Consider the following 23,556-nt stretch of genomic DNA (forward strand, 5'->3'; position numbering starts at 1 on the left):
TGAAGGACTACAGTCTACACAGTTGAAGTACCATACCCTGCCTCATGGAGTCATTACCAAAGGTGCCTACATACACAATAAAGTGCACATCCAAGTATTTTTTAAATGTGGTGAGGGTTTCTGCCTCTATCACCCTCTCAGGTAGTGAGCTCCAGACCTCCACCACCCTCTGGTGAATAAATTTCCCCTCATATCTCCTCTAAATCTCCCCCAATTATTTTAAATCTATGTCCTCTGGTTGTTGACCCCTCTGCCAAGGGAAAACGATCCTTCCTATCCACTCTATACAGGCCCCTCATAATTTTATACACTTCAAACAGGTCTTCCCTCAGTCTCCTCTGTTCTAAAGAAAACAGACCTAGCATCTCCAATCTTTCCTCATGCCTTCTTAACCACCTGATCTACCTGGCCTGCTACCTTTAGGGATCTGCAGATTTAAACTCCAAGATCCCTTTGCTCCTCTACACTTTTCAGTATTGTAACATTTAATGTGTATTCCCTTGCATTGTTAGACCTCCCCAAATGCATTACCTCACACTTATCTGGATTGAATTCAATTTGCCACTGTTCTGCCCACCTGACCAGTTCATTGATATCTTCCTGCAGTCCGCAGCTTTCTTCTTCATTACCAACCACACAGCCTATTTTAGTGTCATCTGCAAACTTCTTAATCATACCCCCAACATTCAAGTCCAAGTCATTGATATATACCACAAAAAGCAAGGGGCCCAGCACTGAGCCCTGCGGAACCCCACTGGAAACAGCCTTCCACTCACAAAAACACCCTTCAACGATTGCCCTTTGCTTCCTGCCTCTGAGCCAATTTTAGATCCAACTTGTCACTTTGCCCTGGATCCCATGGGCTTTTACTTTCATTACCAGCCTGCCATGTGGGACCTTATCAAAAGCTTTGCTAAAATCCATATACACATCATACGCACTGCCCTCATCGACCCTCCTGGTTAACTCCTCAAAATATTTAATCAAGTTAGTCAGACATGACCTTCCCTTAACAAAGCCATGCTGACTGTCCTTGATTAATCCATCTTTCCAAATGAAGATTTATCCTATTCCTCAGGATTTTTCCCAATAATTTTCGCACCTCTGAGGTTAGGCTGACTGGTCTGTAATTACTCGGTTTATCCATTTCTCCCTTTTTAAACAAAGGTACAACATTCGCAGTCCTCTGGCACCATACCTGTAGCTAGAGAGGATTGGAAAATGATGGTCAGAGCCTCTGCTATTTCCTCTTTTGCTTCTCATAATAGCCTGGGATACATTTCATCCAGGCCTGGGGATTTATCCAATTTCAAAGCTGCTAAACCCCTTAATACTTCCTCTCTCACTATGTTTATCTCATCGAATATTTCACACTCCTCCTTCCTCATCGCCCCTCTCTTTTGTGAAAACAGATGCAATGTATTCATTAAGAATCATATCCATATCTTCTGCCTCCACACAACAGATTTCCTTTGTGGTCTCCAATTGGCCCCACTCTTTCTCTTAATGTTTTTATAAAACATCTTTGGGTTTTCCCTGATTTTACTTGCCAACATTCTTTTGTGCTCTCTTTGCTTTCCTGATATCTTTTTTAATTGCACCCCTGCACTTCTTATACTCCTCTAGAGTCTCTGCAGTATTGAGTTATCGGAATCTGTCATAAGCTCCCTTTTCTTCCTTTATCTTACCCTGTATGTCCCATGACATCCAGGGGGCTCTAGATTTGTTAGCCCCATCCTTTTTTTTAAAGAGAACATACTTGCTCTGTACCCTCAGGATCTCCTCCTTGAATGCCTCCCACTGCTCTGACATTGATTTACCATCAAGTAGCCGTTTCCAGTCCACCTTGGCCAAATCCCATCTCAGCTCAGCAAAACTGGCTTTACCATTATTGAGAACTTTTTTTCCTGGTCCACTTTTGTACTTTTCCATAACTACCCTAAATCTTACTGCATTATGATCATTAGCACCAAAATGTTCTCCCACTGATACCCCTTCCACCTGCCCCTCTTCATTCCCCAAAACCAAGTGCAGAACCGCCCCCTCCCTTGTCGGGCTTGTTACATACTGGCTAAAGAAGTTTTCCTGAATGCATATTAGGAATTCTACACACATTGTACCATTCACATTGCTTTTTTCCCAGTTAATATTCGGGTAGTTGAAATCCCCCACTATTACAGCTCTGAAAAAAGAAGGCTGAGGGACGACCTAATAGAGGTCTTTAAAATTATAAAAGGTTTTGATCGAGTGAATACAGAGAGAATGTTTCCACTTGTGGGGAAGTGCATAACTATAGGCCATTAATATAAGATAGTCACCAAGAAATCCAATCGGGAATTCAGAAGAAACTTCTTTACCCAAGGAGTGGCGAGAATGTGGAACTCGCTACCACAGGGAGTGGTTGAAGCGAACAGTATAGATGTATTTAAGCGGAGGCTAAATAAGCATAATGTGGGAGAAGGGAATAGAGGATTATGCGGAGAGATTTAGATGAGGAATGACAGGAGGAGGTTCGAGTGGAGCATAAATGCTGGCATGGACTGGTTGGGCCGAATGGCCTGTTTTTTGTGGCATATATCCTCTGTAATCCTATGTAATATTTACCTCCCAAATCAACTGCAAGCATTCACATGTAATAAGGAGCCATGATTTCATCCAACCAAGTCACTCTCAGCCTTCCTCCATTGCTTTTGAATAGTAATTTACTCACTCAACTTCAAATATACTGATAACATTTGTTTCCAATGCATTCCTGACCTTTTGTGACCCTCAGTTTCACCCTCAACGTCACAATTCCCTGCAAAGTTTAAACCTGCTATCCCTTGAAGGTGTCAGCTTCCAAATGTACAGTTTATCTGTTTCATTATGCTGTCAGACTGATATTAAATTGTTATAGTGCCATCTAAATCTTTATTGCTGGTGCTCCACTGGTACTTCTCTTGGTGTCATGTTGACACTCTGCTTTTGCCCTGATGCTCTGTTAGCCCCATGCTGGTCATCGGAAGGAACTGGAGTCCACCATTCCGCCCCTCGAGACTGTCCCATCATTTCATTCGATCATGACAATTGCCACCTGTTCCTCAATCCCTTTTACCTGGGTTTGCACCTGATGCCTTAATTGCCTAACAACTATTTTAGTAGAAAAGTTTAAATCAAGTGCCCCTTTTGGCACTAGAACCTACAAATTAACAATTTAAAACTGTAACAAAAACCTTTAATCAAATTAGAATTTGATTGCCGGGGGTGATGATGCACTCCAGTCCCTCCGATGCCCACCTCTCACGGAAGGCCGCGAGCATACCGGTGGACACTGTGTGCTCCATCTCGCATGGAGGCCCCGACCTGCGAGAAACCATCAGCTTGCAGGTCGGGGCCATAAAAGGAGCGGCAAGAGGCAGCCATGAGCAGCATGGAGGCCCTGTCCCGCGAGAAACCATCAGCGGCAGGTCAGGGCCATAAAAGGAGTGGCGAGCAGCGGCCATGAGCAGCGTGGAGGTATGCCACCACAAGATACAGTGTGAACTGGTGCAGGAGAGCAACAGCAACGAAGAGTGACGTCAGCAAGGTCCAGGTCGGTGATTGGAGCGTGGGCAGATGCAACAGGAGCAGCAAGATCGGGGCGAAGGAGCTGTGAGAGACTGTGGAGGGATGTGATTGGGGCCTAGGGGAGGCGCAAGTTCGGGGCCAGGGGCCCAGGGACAGCACGAGCCAGCCCACAGTGCGATATGTGTGCGCACTAGGTCCCTACAGCAGAGCATGTGTCTTGGGTATTCCTTGCCACCTGACTAAGACCTAGCTCTGTCAAGCCCATGTGATGGCTGGTGTGCAACAGCTACCACACGTTAAAAAAATCCACGCATAGGCATCTTCCACCTTTGAGGATGTAGTTCGGGTTCTTCATTCGAAACACCTGTGAATTCAACCTTTCTTTTTTGGCGTGGAAGCAAGTCATCCTCGTTTCGAGGGACTGCCTATGATGATGATCTCCAGAATTGCCTAACAACTCTTTTGGAGTAAACAAATAAACATTTAAATCATGCCCCCCTATCTGGGGGACACTCCAAACAATTTCCAATCCCCTTTTTTTTTGTTTTTTTTTGTAGTTTTTTTGTGTGTTTTTTTTGGGGCTCTAAAACCATAATTTACAAGTGCCCCCTATAAAAGGGGAGGGGGAATTGCCTAACACAACTGATTATTCTTGTTCCAGGTGCTGTATTAGCCCAATGCTTCGTTCTAGCCTGGAAGTGTTGACTTCATCCCCGTCCCTGGTGCCGGATCGGCTTGGTGTTTGCCCTGGCTTGGTGTTTGCCCTGGCCCGGGTTGGCTCGGTGTTTGCCCTGGCTCGGGTTGGCTCGGCGTTGCCTGGCCCGGCATTTGCCCTGGCTCGGTGTTTGCCTTGGCCCGGGTTGGCTCGGTGTTTGCCCTGGCTCGGGTTGGCCCGCCGTTGCCCTGGACCGGGTTGGCTCGGCGTTGCCCTGGATCGGGTTGGCTCGGCGTTGCCTGGCCCGGGTTGCTCCGCCGTTGCCCTGGACTGGATTGGCTCGGCGTTGCCATGTTAATTGAGCGACGTGCCGGCCGTGTAAGGCGGAAGTGACGCTAGCGGCGGGGTCGGGTGTGAGGATCGCACTATTTCCGGTGCGTGCGGCAATGAAGTTCCGAGCCAAGATCGTGGATGTCGGTTGTTTGAATCATTTCACCCGTGAGTGATGAGTGGCGAGGCCTGAGCATCGCGGTCCCGTGAGTCGGTGGGCTGACAGTCCGGACCCAGCGTCACCTCCTCGCGCCACGATTAGCGGCAATTGGACAGTAGTCGCTTGCCCCTTCACCCCATGTTCTTCTCTGCCTCAAACACATTGCGAACAGTCTCTCTCCTGCTTCACCCATTGCACAGTTTCAAGCGCTGTCTGCTAACGAGACAATTTCCATCGCCACGCCACTGCTGACCTCCATCCCCCACCGTTACTGCCACTGCTACTTGAAGCCTTTCTCCGCACTTAATATCTCAGCTTGATTTCTCCCGCACCCATCCTTGCATCTTCCAGTAACTGAATCATCCAAAACCCACCCCCTGCCCCATGCCCCTCACTGAGCCCTGCTTGCCCATCACCCGCAACGCCTCTCGCCAGCACTGGCTTCCCATTCACGAGTAAATCATGATAAAATCCATATTCTTAACTGCCTCCCATACATCCCTGCACTACCATTCAATAAGATCATGGCTGATCATTCGCTCAGTCTCCATTTCCTGCTTTCTCTCCATATCCCTTGATCCCCTTAGCCGTAAGGGCCATATCTAACTCCCTCTTCAATATAGCCAATGAACTGGCATCAACAACTCTCTGCGGTAGGGAATTCCACAGGTTAACAACTCTGAGTGAAGAAGTTTCTCCTCATCTCAGTCCGAAATGGCCTACCCCTTATCGTAAGACTGTGTCGCCTGGTTCTGGACTTCCCCAACATCGGGAAGAATCTACCCGCATCAAACCTGTCCCGTCCCGTCAGAATCTTGTATGTTTCTATGAGATCCCCTCTCATCCTTCTAAACTCCAATGTATAAAGGCCCAGTTGATCCAGTCTCTCCTCATATGTCAGTCCGGCCATCCCTGGAATCAGTCTGGTGAAACTTCGCTGCACTCCCTCAATAGCAAGAACGTCCTTCCTCAGATTAGGAGACCAAAATTGAACACAATATTCCAGGTGAGGTCTCACCAAGGCCCTGTACAACCGCAGTAAGACCTCCCAGCTCCTATACTCAAATCCGCTAGCAATGAAGGCCAGCTTACCATTTGCTTTCTTTACCACCTGCTGCACCTGTATGCCAGCTTTCAATGACTGATGAACTATGACACCCAGGTCTCGTTGCACCTCCCCTTTTCCTAATCTGCCACCATTCAGACAATATTCTGGGTTCGTGTTTTTGCCCCCAAAGTGGATAACCTCACATTTATCCACATTATACTGCATCTGCCATGCATTTGCCCACTCACCTAACCTGTCCAAGTCACCCTGCAGCCTCTTGGCGTCCCCCCCCACAGCTCACACCGCTACCCAGTTTAGTGTCATCTGCAAACTTGGAGATATTACACTCAATTCCTTCATCCAAATCATTGATGTACATTGTAAAGAGCTGGGGTACCAGCACTGAGCCCTGCAGTACTCCACTAGTCACTGCCTGCCATTCTGAAAACGACCCGTTTATCCCGACTCTCTGCTTCCTGTCTGCCAACCAGTTTTCTATCAACGTCAGTATATTACTTCCAATACCATGTGCTTAGATTTTGCACACCAATCTCTTGTGTGGGACCTTGTCAAAAGCCTTTTGAAAGTCCAAATACACTACATCCACTGATTCTCCCTTGTCCACTCTACTAGCTACATCCTCAAAAAATTCCAGATTTGTCGAGCATGATTTCCCCTTCATAAATCCATGCTGACTTGGACCAATCCTTTCACTGCTTTCCAAATGCGCTGCTATTTCATCCTTAATAATTGATTCCAACATTTTCCCCACCACTGATGTCAGGCTAACCAGTCTATAATTACCCGCTTTCTCTCTCCCTCCCTTTTTAAAAAGTGGTGTTACATTCGCTACCCTCCAGTCCATAGGAACTGATCCAAAGTAGATTGACTGTTGGAAAATGATCACCAATGCATCCACTATTTCTAGGGCCACTTCCTTAAGTACTCTGGGATGCAGACTATCAGGCCCCGGGGATTTATCGGCCTTCAATCCCATCAATTTCCCGAATACAATTTCCCGCCTAATAAGGAAATCCTTCATTTGCTCCTTCTCGCTAGACCCTCGTTCCCCTTGTACTTTCGGAGGTTATTTGTGTCTTCCTTCGTGAAGACAGAACCAAAGTATTTGTTCAATTGGTCTGTCATTTCTTTATTCCCCATTATAAATTCATCTGAATCCGACTGCAAGGGACCTACGTTTGTCTTCACTAATCTTTTTCTCTTCACATATCTATAGAAGCTTTTGTAGTCAGTTTTTATGTTCCCGGCAAGCTTCTTCTCGTACTCTATTTTCCCCCTCTTAATTTAACCCTTTGTCCTCCTCTGCTGAATTCTAAATTTCTGCCAGTCCTCAGGTTTGCTGCTTTTTCTGGCCAATTTATATGCCTCTTCCTTGGATTTAACACTATCCTTAATTTCCCTTGTTAGCCACGGTTGAGCCACCTACCCCATTTTATTTTTACTCCAGACAGGGATGTACAATTGCTGAAGTTCATCCATGTGATCTTTAAATGTTTGCCATTGCCTATCCACTGGCAACCCTTTAAGTATCATTTGCCAGTCTATTCTAGCCAATTCACGCTTCAAACCATCAAAGTTACCTTTCCTTAAGTTCAGGACCCTCGTTTCTGAATTAACTGTGTCACTCTCCATCCTAATAAGGAATTCTACTATGTTCTGGTCACTCTTCCCCAAGGAGTCTCGCACAACAAGATTGATAATTAGTCCTTTCTCATTCCACATCACCCAGTCTAGGATGGCCAGCTCCCTGGATGGTTCCTCGACATATTGGTCTCGAAAACCATCCCTAATACACTCCAATAGGCCTTGTCCACTCAATCTTACCTCATAGGACAATCCCCATTCCCCCATCCCAGGAATCAGTCTGGTGATCTTTCGTTGCGCTCCCTTTGCAGCAAGTATATACTTCTTTGGGTAAGGAGACCAAAACTGGACACACTACTCCAGGTGTGGTCTCATCAGGGCCCTATATCATTGCGGTAAGACATCTTTACTCTTGTACTCAAACCTTCTTGTAATAAAGGCCAACCTTTTGTTTTCCTAATTGCTTGCTGTACCTGCATGTTAACTTTCAGTGGTTCATGCACAACGACACCCAGATCCCCCTGAACACCAACATTTCCCAATCTCTCACCATTTAAAAAATACTCTGCTTTTCTGTTGTTCCTACCAAAGTGGTTAACTTCTCCATATTCCATTCTATTTGCCTTGTTCTTGCCAACTCACCTAGCCTGTCGATGTCCCCTTGAAATCTCATTGCATTCTCCTCACAACATACATTCCTACCTAGCTCTGTATCATCAGCAAACTTGGATATATTACATTTGGTCCCCTCATCCAAATCATTGATATATATTGTGAATAGCTGAGGCCCAAGCACTGATCCTTGCAGTAGTCTACTAGTTACAGCCCGCCAACCCAAAAATGACCCTTTTATTCCTACTCTGTTTTAACCACTGCTCAATCCAGGCTCGTATATTACCCCCAATCCCATGAGCCCTAATTGTGTTCAATAATCTCTTGTGTGGCACCTTATCGAATGCCTTCTGAAAGTACAAATACACCACATCCACTGGTTCCCCCTTATCTATTATTGATTTGTCAAACATGATTTCTCTTTCATAAATCTGTGTTGACTCTGCCCAATACTGTTATTATTTTCTAAGTGCCCTGTTCATCATCATAGGCAGTCCCTCGGAATCGAGAAAGACTTGTTTTGACTCCTGAAGTGAGTTCTTTGGTGGCTGAACTGTCCAATACAAGAGCCACAGACTCTGTCACAGGTGGGGCAGACAGTCGCCGAGGGAAGGGGTGGATGGGACTGGTTTGCCGCACACTCCTTCCGCTGCCTGCGCTTGACCTCTTCACGCTTTCGACGTTGAGACTCGAAGTGCTCAACACTCTCCCGGATGCACTTTCTCCACTTAGGGCAGTCTTTGGCTAGGGATTCCTAGGTGGCAGTGGTGATGTCGCATTTTATCAGGGTGGCTTTGAAGGTGTCCTTGTAACATTTCTGCTGCCCACCTTTGGCTCGTTTACCATGAAGGAGCTCCGCAAAGTACACATACACCGCATCCACTGGTTCCCCCTTATCTATTATTGATTTGTCAAACATGATTTCTCTTTCATAAATCTGTGTTGACTCTGCCCAATCCTATTATTATTTTCTAAGTGCCTTGTTACCACGTCCTTAATGATAGGTTCTATAATTTTCCCTACCTCTGATGTCAGGCTAACTGGTCTGTAGTTCTGCGTTTTTTCTCTCTCTCTCCCTCAGTATTAAGAGTTATGTAACCAAGGTGGGTAAGCGGAGTTAAGATAGAGATCATCTGTGATGAGGGGCTGAATGGCCTACTGCTATGTTCCAATGTTATAATATCGTGAAAAACACCTGCTCATTTGTGCAGCAAGATCCCCAAAATAGCAATGAAATAAATGACCAGATAATCTCTTTTAGTGATGTTAGTTAAGAGATAAACATTGGGCAGGATCACCAGGAGAACTCATTTGCTCTAAATCCACCTGAGAAGACAGATGGCTTTGTTTTAAAGTCTCATCCAAAAGATGCCTCTCCAATCGTCCAACACTCCCTCGGTATTACACTGAAGTGTCACCCTAGATTCTGTGCTTGAGTTTCTGGAGTGGGGCTTGAACCCATGACTTACTGAGCCAGAGGTGAGAGTAGTGCCACTCTACCAAGGTAACAAAGTTTTGATGTAGCCTGTTTGGTGACAGTTGGGTGAGATGTGGGAGAATAGTTGTGATGCAACATGTTCCATGACTTTAGAAAGAAAGGGAAGATTGGTGGTGAAGTGGTAATTGGAGAGAATAGAGGGGTTGAGCGTAGGTATTTTGAGGAGTCTACTTTGGTACTATCCCCTGCCTTTCAAATCTGCAGTCACCACCTCCCTCCTCAAAAAAATCCACCCTTGACCTTTATGCCCTTGCAAACTACCACCCCATCTCCAACCTACCTTTCCTTTCCAAAGTCCTTGAACATGGTGCCGCCTCCCAAATCCATGCCCATCTTTCCCACAATTCCACGTTTGAACCTCCAATCAGGTTTCCGCCCTGACCGCAGCACTAAAACTGCCCTTTTCAAAGTCACAAATGACATCTGATATAACTATGACCATGGTGCACTATCCCCCCTCATCCCTCTTGACCTCTCTGGAGCCTTTGACAGGGTTGACCACACCATCCTTCTCCAATGCCTCTCCTTCGTTGTCCAGCTGAGTGGGATTGCCCTCGCCTGGTTCCATTCTTATCTATCCAGTAGTAGCCAGAGAATCACTGCAATAGCTTCTCTTCCCGTTCCCACACCGTTACCTCTGATAGTGCCCCAAGATTCGATCCTTAGCCCCCTCCTATTTCTCATCGGTCCTTTGGCAACGTCATCCAAAAACAATCAGATTCCACATGTACGCTGACGACACCCAGCTCCACCTCTCCACCACCTCTCGATTTTTTCACTGCTGATGATTTGTCACACTGCCTGTCCAAGAGCAGAAATATCTGATGATTCAAATTTTTGGAGCAATGAGTTATTAGTTTCTTGGAAAAATAAACATTTTTCAGCGTGAAAATTGACTTGGAATTATCATGATTAGACTATAGTGGATGTGTGTTTTTAATCATTTGGATTGCTTTATATTTTCAGGTATTGTAAACACTATCTCCAAGCTCACAAAGTCATGTATTCTAAGACTTACCACTGATAAGCTCTACTTTATCCTTTCTGACAAAGTGGCCAGTGGAGGTGTTGCTATGTGGTGTCAGCTATTTCAGGTAAACGACAATTTAACATAAATGGTTCTTTATGGTCCCAACTTGTGTGTCATATGTGAGATATCATACTTTTATTTATATACACGCATACATATCTTTCTGTCTAATAACTCTCTTAGCTGTCTCTGCTGTCTTCCTGTTACTGTTATCTTTTTGCTTCTCTGTTGCCTTCTGCTTCTCTCTGTCTTTATTCTTCTTTCCTTTCAAGTGCGCGGTGTTGGGTGGAAAAGTGAGTTGCTGTAGAAGTTCAGCCATAATCTTATTGAATGGCGGAGCAGGCTCAATGGGCTGTAAGGCCTATTCCTACTCCCATTTCTTATATCATTTTCGAATCATAGAAATTTTCAGCACAGAAGGAGGCTATTTCAGCCCATCGTGCCCGTGCCGGCCAACAAAGAGCTATCCAGCCTAATCCCACTTTCTAGCTCTTGGTCCGTAGCCTTGTACGTTACGGCACTTCAAGTGCATATCCGAGTACTTTTAAAATGTGGTGAGGGTTTCTTCCTCTGCCACCCTTTCAGGCAGTGAGTTCAAGACCCCCACCACCCTCTGGGTGGAAATATTTCCCCTCAAATCCCATCTAAACCTCCTACCAATTACTTTAAATCTATGCCCCCTGCCCCCTAGTTGTTGACCCCTCTGCTAAAGGAAGTAGGTCTTTCCTATCTACTCTATCTAGGCCCCTCATAATTTTATACACCTCAATCAGGTCTCCCCTCAGCCTCCTCTGTTCTAAAGAAAACAACCCCAGCTTATCCAATCTTTCCTCACAGCTAAAATTCTCCAGTCCAGGCAACATCCTCGTAAATCTCCTCTGTACCCTCTCTGGTGCAATCACATCTTTCCTGTAATGTGGTGACCAGAACTGCACGCTGTACTCTAGCTGTGGCCTAACGAGTGTTTTATACAGTTCAAGCCCTATCTCCCTGCTCTTATAATCTATGCCTTGGCTAATAAAGGCAAGTATCCTGTATGTATTCTTAACCACCTTGTCTACCTGACTTGCTACCTTCAGGGATCTGTGAACATGCACTCTAATGTCCCTCTGTTCCTCTACACTTCTCAGTGTCCCACCATTTATTGTGTATTCTCTGCAGTTTTTTTCTTCATTATCAATCACACAGCCAATTTTTGTATCATCTGCAAACTTTACAATCATGCCCCCAACATTCAAGTCTAAATCATTGATATATAGCACAAAAAACAAGGGACCGACTACTGAGCCCTGCGGAACCCCACTGGAAACAGCTTTCCAGTCACACAAACACCCTTTGACCATTACCCTTTAATTCCTATCTCTGAGCTAATTTTGGATTCAACTTGGCACTTTGCCTTGGATCCCATGGGCTTTGACTTTCATGACCAGTCTGCCATGTGGGACCTTATCAAAAACCTTGTTAAAGTCCATATACACTACATCAAACATGCTCCCCTCATCGACCCTCCTTGTTACATCTGCTGTCCAACAAGGATCTATCCTTGGCCCCCTCGTATTTCTCATCTACATGTTGCCCCTTGGCAACATCATCCGAAAATGAAGCAATAGTTTCCACAAAAGCACTGAAGACACCCAGCTCTATCTCACAACCACTTCTCTCGACCCCTCCACGGTCTCTAACTACTGTGAAGCATCTTGGAACCTTTCACTATGTTAAAGGCACTATATAAATACAAGTTGTTGTTGGGTCCTCAAAAAAATTCAGTCAAGTTAGTCAGACACGACCTTCCCTGAACTTAATGAATTTGACTTTTAACCCTCAGTCCACCTCAGCCACTCCCACTGTCTCAGAGCTGTCTGAAATTATGCCTCACAGATAGAAGAGATAACCATTGACCTTTTCTAACGATAAGCAAAACACAGGTGGAGATCATTATTTGGCTGCAAAGTGTTATTTTTTGCGATGTGAAGTAACGTTAAATGAAGATTTGCTGTCTCACTGTGTTTGTGTCCCACTTACACGCACATTCTAATTGTCAATAAGACCCCAGAGAGATAATCAGTTGGTTTCACCACTAAATTAAAAAAAAATTGTAAGGAACGCTCTCTCCACCCCATCTCTCTTCCCCCGCCCCGTCTTTCTTTCTCTTTTCCCCCCTCTCCCCCCAAGCCCCACCTTACTGTCTCCTCCCCCCACCCCCAGATTACTTAAAGAAGTGGCCCTAGAAATAGTGGATGCATTGGTGGTAATTTTTCAACATTCTATCGACTCTGCATCAGTTCCTATGGACTGGAGGGTAGCTAATGTAACCCCACTTTTTAAAAAAGGAGGGAGAGAGAAAACAGAATTATAGACTGGTTAGCCTGACATCGGTGGTGGGGAAAATATTGGAATTAATTATTAAAGATGTAATAGCAGTGCATTTGGAAAGCATGACATGATCGGTCCAAGTCAGCATGGATTGATGAAAGGGAAATCATGCTTGACAAATCTTCTAGAATTTTTTGAGGATGTAACTAATAGAGTGGACAAGGGGGAGCCAGTGGATGTGGTGTATTTAGATTTCAAAAGACTTTTGACTAGGTCCTACACAAGAGATTAGTGTGCAGAATTAAAGCACATGGTATTGGGGGTAATGTACTGACGTGGATAGAGAACTGGTTGGCAGACAGGAAGCAAAGAGTAGGAATAAATGGGTCCTTTTCAGAATGGCAGGCAGTGACGAGTGGGGTACAGCAAGGTTCAGTGCTGGGACCCCAGCTACTTACAATATACATCAATGATTTAGACGAAGGAATTGAATGTAATATCTCCCAAGTTTGCAGATGACAATAAGCTGGGTGGCAGTGTGAGCTGTGAGGAGGATGCTAGAGGCTGCAGGGTGACTTGGACAGGTTAGGGGAGTGGGCAAATACATGGCAGATGCGGTATAATGCAAATAAATGTGAGATTATCCACTTTGGTGGTAAAAACAAGAAGGCATTTTATTATCTGAATGGTGACAGATTAGTAAAAGAGGAGGTGCAACGAGACCTGGGTGTCATGGTACGTCAGTCATTGAAAGTTGGTATACAGGTACAGCAGGCGGTGAAGAAGGCAAATGGCATGCTGGCCTTCATAGCGAGAGGATTTGAGTAGAGGAGCAGGGAGATCTTACTACAGTTGTACAGAGCCTTGGTGAGGCCACACCTTGAATATTGTGCACAGTTTTGGTCTCCTAATCTGAGGAAGGACTTTCTTGCTATTGAGGGAATGCAGCGAAGGTTCACCAGACTGATTCCCTTTAAGACGGACTGACATATGAAGAAAGACTGGATCGACTAGGTTTATATCAATGGACTTTAGAAGAATGAGAGGGGATCTCATAGAAACAAAAAAATTCTGACGGGATCGGACAGGTTAGATGCAGGAAGAATGTTCCCGATGTTGGGGAAATCCAGAACAAGGGGTCACAGTCTAAGGATTAGGGGTAAGCCATTTAGGATCGAGATGAGGAGAAACTTTTTCACTCAGAGTTGTGAGCATGTGCAATTCTCCACCACAGAAAGTTGTTCAGGCCGGTTCGTTAGGTATATTCAAAAGGGAGTTAGATATGGCCTTACAGCTAAAGGGATCAAGGGGTTTGGAGAGAAAGCAGGAATGGGGTACTAAAGTTGCATGATCAGCCATGATCATATTGAATGGTGGTGCAGGCTCGAAGGGCAGAATGGCCTACTCCTGCACCTATTTTCTGTTTCATATCTCTTTCCCATCCCCCTTCCCGTCACTCTCGCTCCCCCCCCTCTTCCCATCACTCTCGCCCGCCCCCCCCCTTCCCGTCACTGTCTGCCCCCCCCGTCACTCTCTCCTGCCTTTCCCATCTCTCTCTCTTTCCTCCCCCTTCCCGTCTCTCCCTCGCCCCCGCTTCCCATCACTCCCTCCCCCCCTCCCGTCTCTCTCTCCCCCTCCCCTCCCTTCCTGTCTATTCCCCCCCTGCCACCCCCTGCCCGTCTCTCTCCCCCCTTCCCGTCTCACTCCCCCCCCTTCCCGTCTCTCTCCTCCCCCTTCCCGTCTCTCTTCCCCCCCTTCCCGTCTCTCTTCCCCCCCCCTTCCCGTCTCTCTTCCCAACCCCATTCCCATCTCTCTTCCCCACCCCCCCCCCCATCTCTCTTCCGCCCCCCCCCGCTTTCCCGTCTCCCTTCCCCCCCCCTTCTCGTCTCTCTTCCCCCCCTTCCCGTCTCTCTCCCCCCCGTCTCTCTTCCTCCCCCCTTCCCGTCTCTCTTCCTCCCCCCTTCCCGTCTCTCTTCCCCCCCCTTCCCGTCTCTCTTCCCCCCCCTTCCCGTCTCTCTTCCCCCCCCCTTCCCGTCTCTCTTCCCCCCCCTTCCCGTCTCTCTTCCCCCCCCTTCCCATCTCTCTTCCCCCCCGTCTCTCTTCCGCCCCCCCCTTTCCCATCACTCCCCCCCCCTCTTCCCGTCTCTCTTTCCCCCCCCTTCCCGTCTCTCTTTCCCCCCCTTCTCGTCTCTCTTTCCCCCCCCCCCGTCTCTCTTCCCCCCCCGCCTCCCGTCTCTCTTCCCCCCCCCCGCCTCCCGTCTCTCTTCCCCCCCCTTCCCGTCTCTCGTCCCCCCCTTCCCGTCTCTCTTCCAACCCCTTTCCGTGTCTCTTTCCCCCCCCCCCCCGTCTCTCTTCCCCACCCCTTCCCGTCTCTCTTCCCCCCCTTCCCGTCTCTCTTCCCCCCCCCCCTTCCCGTATCTCTTCCCCCCCCCCCTCCCGTCTCTCTTCCCCCCCCCCTCCCGTCTCTCTTCCACGCCCCTCCCGTCTCTCTTCCACGCCCCTCCCGTCTCTCTTCCACGCCCCTCCCGTCTCTCTTCCACCCCCTTCCCGTCTCTCTTCCACCCCTTTCCCGTCTCTCTTCCCCCCTTTCCCGTCTCTCGCCCCCCTCTTCCCGTCTCTCTCTCCCCCCCTTCCCATCTCTCTCTCCCCCCCTTCCCGTCTCTCTCTCCCCCCTTCCCGTCTCTCTCTCCCCCCCTTCCCGTCTCTCTCTCCCCCCCCTTCCCGTCTCTCTCTCCCCCCTTCCCGTCTCTCTCTCCACCCCTTCCCGTCTCTCTCTCCCCCCCTTCCCGTCTCTCTCTTCCCCCCCTTCCCGTCTCTCTCTCCCCCCCCCTTCCCTTCCCGTCTCTCTCTCCCCCCCCTTCCCTTCCCGTCTCTCTCTCTCTCTCCCCCCCTTCCCGTCTCTCTCCTCCCCCCCTTCCCGTCTCTCTCTCCCCCCCCTTCCCGTCTCTCTCTGCCCCCCCTTCCCGTCTCTCTCTGCCCCCCCTTCCCGTCTCTCTCTGCCCCCCCTTCCCGTCTCTCTCTCCCCCTTCCCGTCTCTCTCTCCCCGTTTCCCGTCTCCCTCTCACCCCTTCCCATCACCCTCTCACCCCTTCCCGTCTCTCTCCGCAACTTCCTGTCTCTCTCCGCAACTTCCTGTCTCTCTCTCCCCCCCTTCCCTTCTCTCTCTCCCCCTGTTCCCCGTCTCTCTCTCCCCCGTTCCTGTCTCTCTCTCCCCCCGTTCCCGTCTCTCTCTTCCCCCGTTCCCGTCTCTCTCTCTCCCCCCCCTTTCCCGCCTCCCTTCCCCCCCCCTCCCTTCCCCCTCGCCCCCCTCCCTTCCCGTCTCCCTCCCCCACCCTCCCTTCCCGTCTCCCTCTCCCTCCCCCCCCTTCCCGTCTCTCTCTACCCCGCTACCCGTCTCTCTCTCCCCCCCTTCCCGTCTCCCTCTCCCCCCCCCCCCTTCACGTCTCTCTCTCTCCACCCCCCTTCCCGTCTCTCTCTCCCCCCTTCCCGTCTCTCTCTCCCCCCTTCCCGTCTCTCTCTCCCCCCTTCCCGTCTCTCTCTCCCCCCTTCCCGTCTCTCTCTCCCCCCTTCCCGTCTCTCTCTTCCTCCCCTTCCCGTCTCTCTCTCTTCCCCCCCCCTTCCCGTCTCTCTCTCTTCCCCCCCCTTCCCGTCTCTCTCTCTTCCCCCCCCTTCCCGTCTCTCTCTCTTCCCCCCCTTCCCGTCTCTCTCTCTTTCCACCCCCCTTCCCATCTCTCTCTCTTCCCCCCCCCCCCTCCTTTCCGTCTCTCTCTCCCCCCCCCACTTCCCGTCTCTCTCTCTCTCCCCCCTTCCCGTCTCTCTCTCTCTCCCCCCCCTTTCCGTCTCTCTCTCTTCACCCCTTCCCGTCTCTCTCTCTCCCCCCCCTTCCCGTCTCTTACCCCCCCCCTTCCCGTCTCCCCCCCCACCTCCTTCCCATCTCTCCCCCTTCCCGTCCCCCCCTTCCTGTCTCTTTCCCCGCCCCCCATCTCTCCCCCACCCCATCCCGTCTCTCTTCCCCCACCCCTTCCCGTCTCCCTTGCCCCACCCCTTCCCGTCTCCCTTCCCCCCTCCCTTCCCCCTCTCCCCCCATCTTCCCGTCTCTTACCCCCCCCACCCTTCCCGTCTCTCCCCCCCTGCCCCCCTCTTCCCGTCTCTCTCTCTCCCCCCCCCCCCTTCCAGTCTCTCTCTCTCCCCCCACCCCTCCCGCCTTCCCGTCTCTCTTCCCCCCCCCCCTCCCGTCTTTCTCTCCCCCGCCTTCCTGTCTCTCTTCCCCCCCCCTTCCCGTCTCTCTCTCCACCCCCCCCCCCCCCTTCCTGTCTCTCTCTCCACCCCTTCCCGTCTCTCTCTCCACCCCTTCCCGTCTCTCTCTCCACCCCTTCCCGTCTCTCTCTCCACCCCTTCCCGTCCCTCTCTCCACCCCTTCCCGTCCCTCTCTCCACCCCTTCCCGTCCCTCTCTCCACCCCTTCCCGTCTCCCCTCCCCCCACCCCGCACCCCCCCGCTCCCTGTCTTCCCCCCCCTCGCTTCCCATCTCTCTCCCCCCCGCCCCCCTTCCCGTCTCTCTCTCTTTCCCCATCTTCCCGTCTCTCCTCCCCCCCACCTTCCCGTCTCTCCTTCCCCCCCCTCCCACCCCCTTCCTGTCTCTCTCCCCCCATTCCCGCGACCCGTCTCTCTCCCCCGCCCAGCTTCCCGCTTCCCGTCTCTCTCCCTCCCCCCCCCTTCCCGTCTGGCTACCCCTTCCCGTCTTGCCCCCCCTTCCCGTCTCTTCCCCCCCCCCCTTCCCGTCTCTCCCCCCCATCTCCTTCCCATCTCCCCCTTCCCGTCCCCCCCCTTCCTGTCTCTTCCCCACCCCATCCCGTCTCTCTTCCCCCACCCCTTGCCGTCTCTCTTCCCCCACCCCTTCCCGTCTCATAAGAACATAAGAATTAGGAACAGGAGTCGGCCATCTAGCCCCTCGAGCCTGCTCCACCATTCAATAAGATCATGGCTGATCTGGTCGTGGACTCAGCTCCACTTACCCGCCCTCTCCCCGTAACCCTTAATTCCCTTATTGGTTAAAAATCTATCTATTTTTGACTTGAAAACATTCAATGAGCTAGCCTCAACTGCTTCCTTGGGCAGAGAATTCCACAGATACACAACCCTCTGGGAGAAGAAATTCTTTCTCAACTCAGTTTTAAATTGGCTCCTCTGTATTTTGAGGCTGTGCCCCCTAGTTCTAGTCTCCCCTACCAATGGAAACAACCTCTCTGCCTCTACCTTGTCTATCTCTTTCATGATTTTAAATGTTTCTATAAGATCACCCCTCATCCTGCTGAACTCCAACGAGTAAAGACCCAGTCTACTCAATCTATCATCATAAGGTAACCCCCTCATTTCTGGAATCAGCCGAGTGAATCGTCTCTGTACCCCTTCCAAAGCTAGTATGTCCTTCTTTAAGTAAGGTGACCAAAACTGCACGCAGTACTCCAGGTGCGGCCTTACCAATACCTTATACAGTTGCAGCAAGACCTCCCTGCTTTTGTACTCCATCCCTCTCGCAATGAAGGCCAACATTCCATTCGCCTTCCTGATTACCTGCTGCACCTGCAAACTAACCTTTTGGACTCTAGTGTAGTGGTTATCACGTTTGCTTTACACGCGAAAGGTCCCTGGTTCAATCCCAGGCAGAAACATTATGTCTGGTTCAATGGTGTAATGGTGAGCACTCTGGACTTTGAATTCAATGATCCGTGTTCAAATCTTGGTGAAAGCTGCTCCAAAAGAGTTTCATGCACAAGGACCCTCAGGTCCCTCTGCACCACAGCATGTTGTAATTTCTCCCCATTCAAATAATATTCCCTTTTACTGTTTTTTTTCCCAAGGTGGATGACCTCACACTTTCCGACATTGTATTCCATCTGCCAAACCTTAGCCCATTCGCTTAACCTATCCAAATCTCCTTGCAGGCTCTCTGAGTCCTCTACACAACCCGCTTTCCCACTAATCTTAGTGTCATCTGCAAATTTTGTTGCACTACACTCTGTCCCCTCTTCTAGGTCATCTATGTATATTGTAAACAGTTGTGGTCTCAGCACTGATCCCTGTGGCACACCACTAACCACTGATTTTCAACCGGAAAAGGACCCATTTATCCCGACTCTGCTTTCTGTTCGCCAGCCAATTCTCTATCCATGCTAATACATTTCCTCTGACTCCGCGTACCTTTATCTTCTGCAGTAACCTTTTGTGTGGCACCTTATCGAATGCCTTTTGGAAATCTAAATACACCACATCCATCGGTACACCTCTATCCACCATGCTCGTTATATCCTCAAAGAATTCCAGTAAGTTAGTTAAACATGATTTACCTTTCAAGAATCCATGCTGCGTCTGCTTGATTGCATTATTCCTAGCTAGATGTCCCGCTATGTCTCCCTTCCCCCCCCTCCCTTCCCCCTCACCCCCCTCCCTTCCCGTCTCCCTCTCCCCCGCCCCCCTTGCCGTCTCTCTCTACCCCCCCTACCCGTCTCTCTCTCCCCCCCATCCCGTCTCCCTCTCCCCCCCCTTCACGTCTCTCTCTCTCCACCCCCCCTTCCCGTCTCTCTCCACACCCCCCCCCGTTCCCGTTTCTCCCCCCCCCCTTACCGCTTCCCGTCTCTCTTCCGCCCCCCCTTCCCGTCTCCCTCTCCCCCTTCCCGTCTCTCTCTTCCCCCCCCCTTCCCGTCTCCCTCTGCCCCCCTTCCTGTCTCTCTCCCCTCCTTCCTGTCTCTCTCTCCCCCCCTTCCCGTCTCCCTCTCCCCCTTCCCGTCTCCCTCTCCCCCCCCTTCCTCTCTCTCTCCCCCTTCCTCTCTCTCTCCCCCCCTTCCCGTCTCTCTTCCCCCTCCCCACCTTCCCGTCTCTCTCTCCCCTCCTTCCCGTCTCTCTCTCCCCTCCTTCCCGTCTCCCTCTCCCCCCCCCACCTCTCTCTTCCCCCCCCCACCTCTCTCTTCCCCCCCCCTTCCCGTCTCTCTTCCCCCCCCCTTCCCGTCTCTCTCCCCCCCCTTCCCATCTCTCTCCCCTCCCCTTCCTATCTCTCTCCCCCCCCCGTTCCCGTATCTCTCCACTCCCGTTCCCGTCTCTCTCCACCCCCTTCCTGTCTCTCTTCCCCGTCCCCCTGTCTCTCGCCATCTCTCTTCCGACCCGCCATCACCCCCCGCCCCGCCTCGCCCCCATGCCCGCCCCTCCTTGCCCTCCCCCGCCCCGCCTCGCCTTGATTCGAATCATACAGCACAGAAGGATGTCATTTAGCCCATCGAGTCTGCTCCATGTCTTTCAAAGAGCAATCCCGTCAGTCCCACTCCCTCAATCTTTCCCCATATCCTTACAATTTTTTCCGCTTTAATATTTATCCCGTTGTCATTGGAAAGCCATGATTGAATCTTTATTCACAACCCTATCTGGCAGTGCATTCCAAATCGTAACCACTCAGGTAAAAAAAAGATTTCCTTACGTCGACCTTGTTCTTTTGCCAATCACCTTAAATCTGTTTCCTCTGGTTATCAACCTTCAGCCATTGGAAATAGTTTCTTTTATTTACTCTATCTAAACCCTTCATGATTTTAAACAGCTCTATCATATGTCCTTTTAGCTTTCTCTGTTCGAAGGAAAACAAACCCAGCCTCCGCAGTCTATCCACGTAACTGTAATACCTCACCCCTGGAAGCATTCTAGTAAATATATTCACTCGGCTCTCCAAAGCCTTCACATTCTTCCAAAAGAGCGGTGGCCAGAATTGTACTCCAGCTGACTGTTGTATATAGGTTTAGCATAACTTCCTGAATTTTTTTACTCTGTCTCTATTTATAAAGCCCAAGATAGGTTCACAAAGCAGTTTATTAACTGCTTTGTTAACCGATCCTGCCACCTCCAAAGATTTATGCTTAAACACCTCCAGCTTTCTACCTTTCTCACGCCCCCCCTTCCCGCGCCCCCCGTTCCCACGCCTTCTGTTCCCGCGCCCCCACCCGCCTCCCGTTCCCGCGCCCCCACCCGCCTCCCGTTCCCGCGCCCCCACCCGCCTCCCGTTCCCGCGCCTCCCCCGCCTCCCGTTCCCGCGCGCCCCCCCGCCTCCCATTCCCGCGCCCTCCCGTTCCCGCGCCCCTCCCGTTCCCCCGTTTCCTCGCCTCCCCCCCGCCTCCCGCTCTTCCCCCACCTCCCGCCGCCTCATCATCATTGGCAGTCCCTTGAAATCAAAGAAGACTTCCACTCGAAAAGTGAGTTCTCAGGTGGCTGTACAGTCCAATGCGGGAATTACAGTCTCTTTAACAGGTGGGTCAGACAGTGTTTGAAGGAAAGGGTGGGTGGGAAGTCTGGTTTGCCGCACGCTCCTTCCGCTGTGTGTGCTTGGTTTCTGCATGCTCTCGGCGATGAGACTCGAGGTGCTCAGCACCTTCCAGGATGCTCTTCCTCCACTTTGGGTGGCCTTTGGCCAGGGATTCCCAGGTGTCGGTGGTGATGTTGCACTTAATATACAAAATGGCTGGCCTTTTATACTTGGGCTGCACACACGTGCGTGCAGCCCAATGGCCTCCAACAGTGACACCATCTAGTGGCGAGTGATCCTAAAAGTACATACATGACAGAGTGTAAGTCTAGTGGATGCCCCATAATGCAGCCGGAGCACCTGAGCTTTTGGAACAGGTGCTGAGGGAACGGGGCACCATTCCATTTGTTAAATAAATTAATTTGGGTTCCTTATCCTTACCCTACTCATGATCCTCTTGCCTGCTGTCCCCCAAACCCATTTCCCAACTCCGCAATGCCTCGTGCCCTTTCTGTCAAGCAGGGAAAGTGCACCACACAAAGACAACCAACCTTCACTGGTTGCTGGTATAAGATAATGGAGTCCTGACACTCCCAGCTCTTCATTGAACTGCGCTTGGAGAACCAATAAATTATGCAAATTGGCTGACCTTGTTTGATCTGGTGATGTCAGCTTATTTGTGCATATGACTCTCATCAGTCTCTTGATTCAGACTGTTTTGAAATGAGAATATTGTTCAAGATTATTTGACAATATAAAGATTGTAAATAAACAGGTTAGTTTAATAATTAAGATTGTGCCTCACATGAGGAATCAATGCACTGGCTCATTTATGGTTTATTATTTCTGAAACGAGTGATACATTCCCTAAGATTGCTTCCTTAGTTCTCTCCATGGCACTGTGCCATGCTCTTTTGTGCAGCATCATTCCCCATGAGGTGCTTGTTTCCTGCTGCTTTGTCTGACCATGTATCTCCCTTGATCTCTGTCACTGACTATCTGCAGCTATTTCAGACACCCACCACGACTCATGTTTTTAATCATGTATTTGGGAACCAGCCCCACTTCCCCCTCCCCCCCTCAAAATAAAAATGTACTTAAAACATTTTAAATAGGCCTCAATATTGCATGATGAGCAGCATAAGCAAGATAACAACAAAAATTGTGCCATCTATCAAAACAATGCCCTATTGTATATCATCTATTTATTCCAGTTATTTTGAAGTAACTAACTTGGCAGCAATGTTTTCATATAAATGGTTCCAATGGTAAGTGATTTTATAAATATAGGACATTAACGGGAAAAATTAAATCAAAGACACTTATTTCTTCAGTAAATTTTTTGTTCTTTTTTCATTGTAATTTTGCACAGTATTTTGAATAAAGTTACTATATTGTTAAACTGTAAGAAGAGGGAATTGTAAGAAGAGAGAAAAAGATTAGTAAAAACAAACGTAGGTCCCTTGCAGTCAAATTCAGGTGAATTTATAATGGGGAACAAAAAAATGGCGGACCAGTTAAACAAATACTTTGGTTCTGTCTTCACGAAGGAAGACATAAATGACCTTACGGAAATACTAAGGGACCGAGGGTCTAGTGAGAAGGAGGAACCGAAGGAAATCCTTATTGGGCGGGAAATTGTGTTAGGGAAATTGATAGGATTGAAAGCCGATAAATCCCTGGGGCCTGATAGTCTGCATCCCAGAGTACTTAAGGAAGTAGCCCTAGAAATGCATTGGTGATCATTTTCCAACAGTCTATCGACCCTGTATTGGTTCCTATGGACTGGAGGGTAGCTAATGTAACGCCACTTTTTAAGAAAGGAGGGAGAGAGAAAACGGGTAGAAACATAGAAACATGGAAAAATAGGTGCAGGAGTAGGCAATTCAGCCCTTCTAGCCTGCACCGCCATTCAATGAGTTCATGGCTGAACATGCAACTTTAGTACCCCATTCCTGCTTTCTCACCATACCCCTTGATCCCCCTAGTAGTAAGGACTACATCTAACTCCCTTTTGAATATATTTAGTGAATTGGCCTCAACAACTTTCTGTGGTAGAGAATTCCACAGGTTCACCACTCTCTGGGTGAAGAAGTTTCTCCTCATCTCGGTTCTAAATGGCTTATCCCTTATCCTTAGACTGTGACCCCTGGTTCTGGACTTCCCCAACATCGGGAACATTCTTCCTGCATCTAACCTGTCTAAACCCGTCAGAATTTTAAATGGATAATTATAGACCGGTTAGCATGACATCAGTAGTGGGGAAAATGTTGGAATCAATTATTAAAGATGAAATAACAGCACATTTGGAAAGCAGTGACAGGATTGGTCCAAGTCAGCATGGATTTATGAAAGGAAAATCATGCTTGACAAATCTTCTAGAATTTTTTGAGGATGTAACTGGTAGAGTGGACAAGGGAGAACCAGTGGATGTGGTGTATTTGGACTTTCAAAAGGCTTTTGACAAGGTCCCACACAA

At 49.2% G+C, this 23,556-nt stretch overlaps 1 protein-coding gene and 1 non-coding gene across 2 annotated transcripts in view; both read left to right on the forward strand.

Annotated features, from left to right (window-relative positions):
* Positions 1-4,619: 4,619 nt before the first annotated feature.
* hus1 (HUS1 checkpoint clamp component) overlaps positions 4,620-23,556 on the forward strand; it is a 64,406-nt gene continuing 45,469 nt past the window's right edge. Inside the window, exons 1-2 of the mRNA XM_070880027.1 lie at positions 4,620-4,699; positions 10,421-10,548. Coding sequence (XP_070736128.1) covers positions 4,648-4,699; positions 10,421-10,548 — 180 coding nt within the window. The 5' untranslated portion in view covers positions 4,620-4,647. The remainder of the gene's footprint in view (positions 4,700-10,420; positions 10,549-23,556) is intronic.
* trnav-uac (transfer RNA valine (anticodon UAC)) lies at positions 18,398-18,468 on the forward strand. Its single transcript has one exon. It is a non-coding gene; the product is annotated as a tRNA-Val (tRNA).

The sequence above is a fragment of the Pristiophorus japonicus genome, chromosome 5, assembly GCF_044704955.1.
Source record: "Pristiophorus japonicus isolate sPriJap1 chromosome 5, sPriJap1.hap1, whole genome shotgun sequence".
In the NCBI taxonomy this organism is placed as follows: Eukaryota; Metazoa; Chordata; class Chondrichthyes; family Pristiophoridae; genus Pristiophorus; species Pristiophorus japonicus.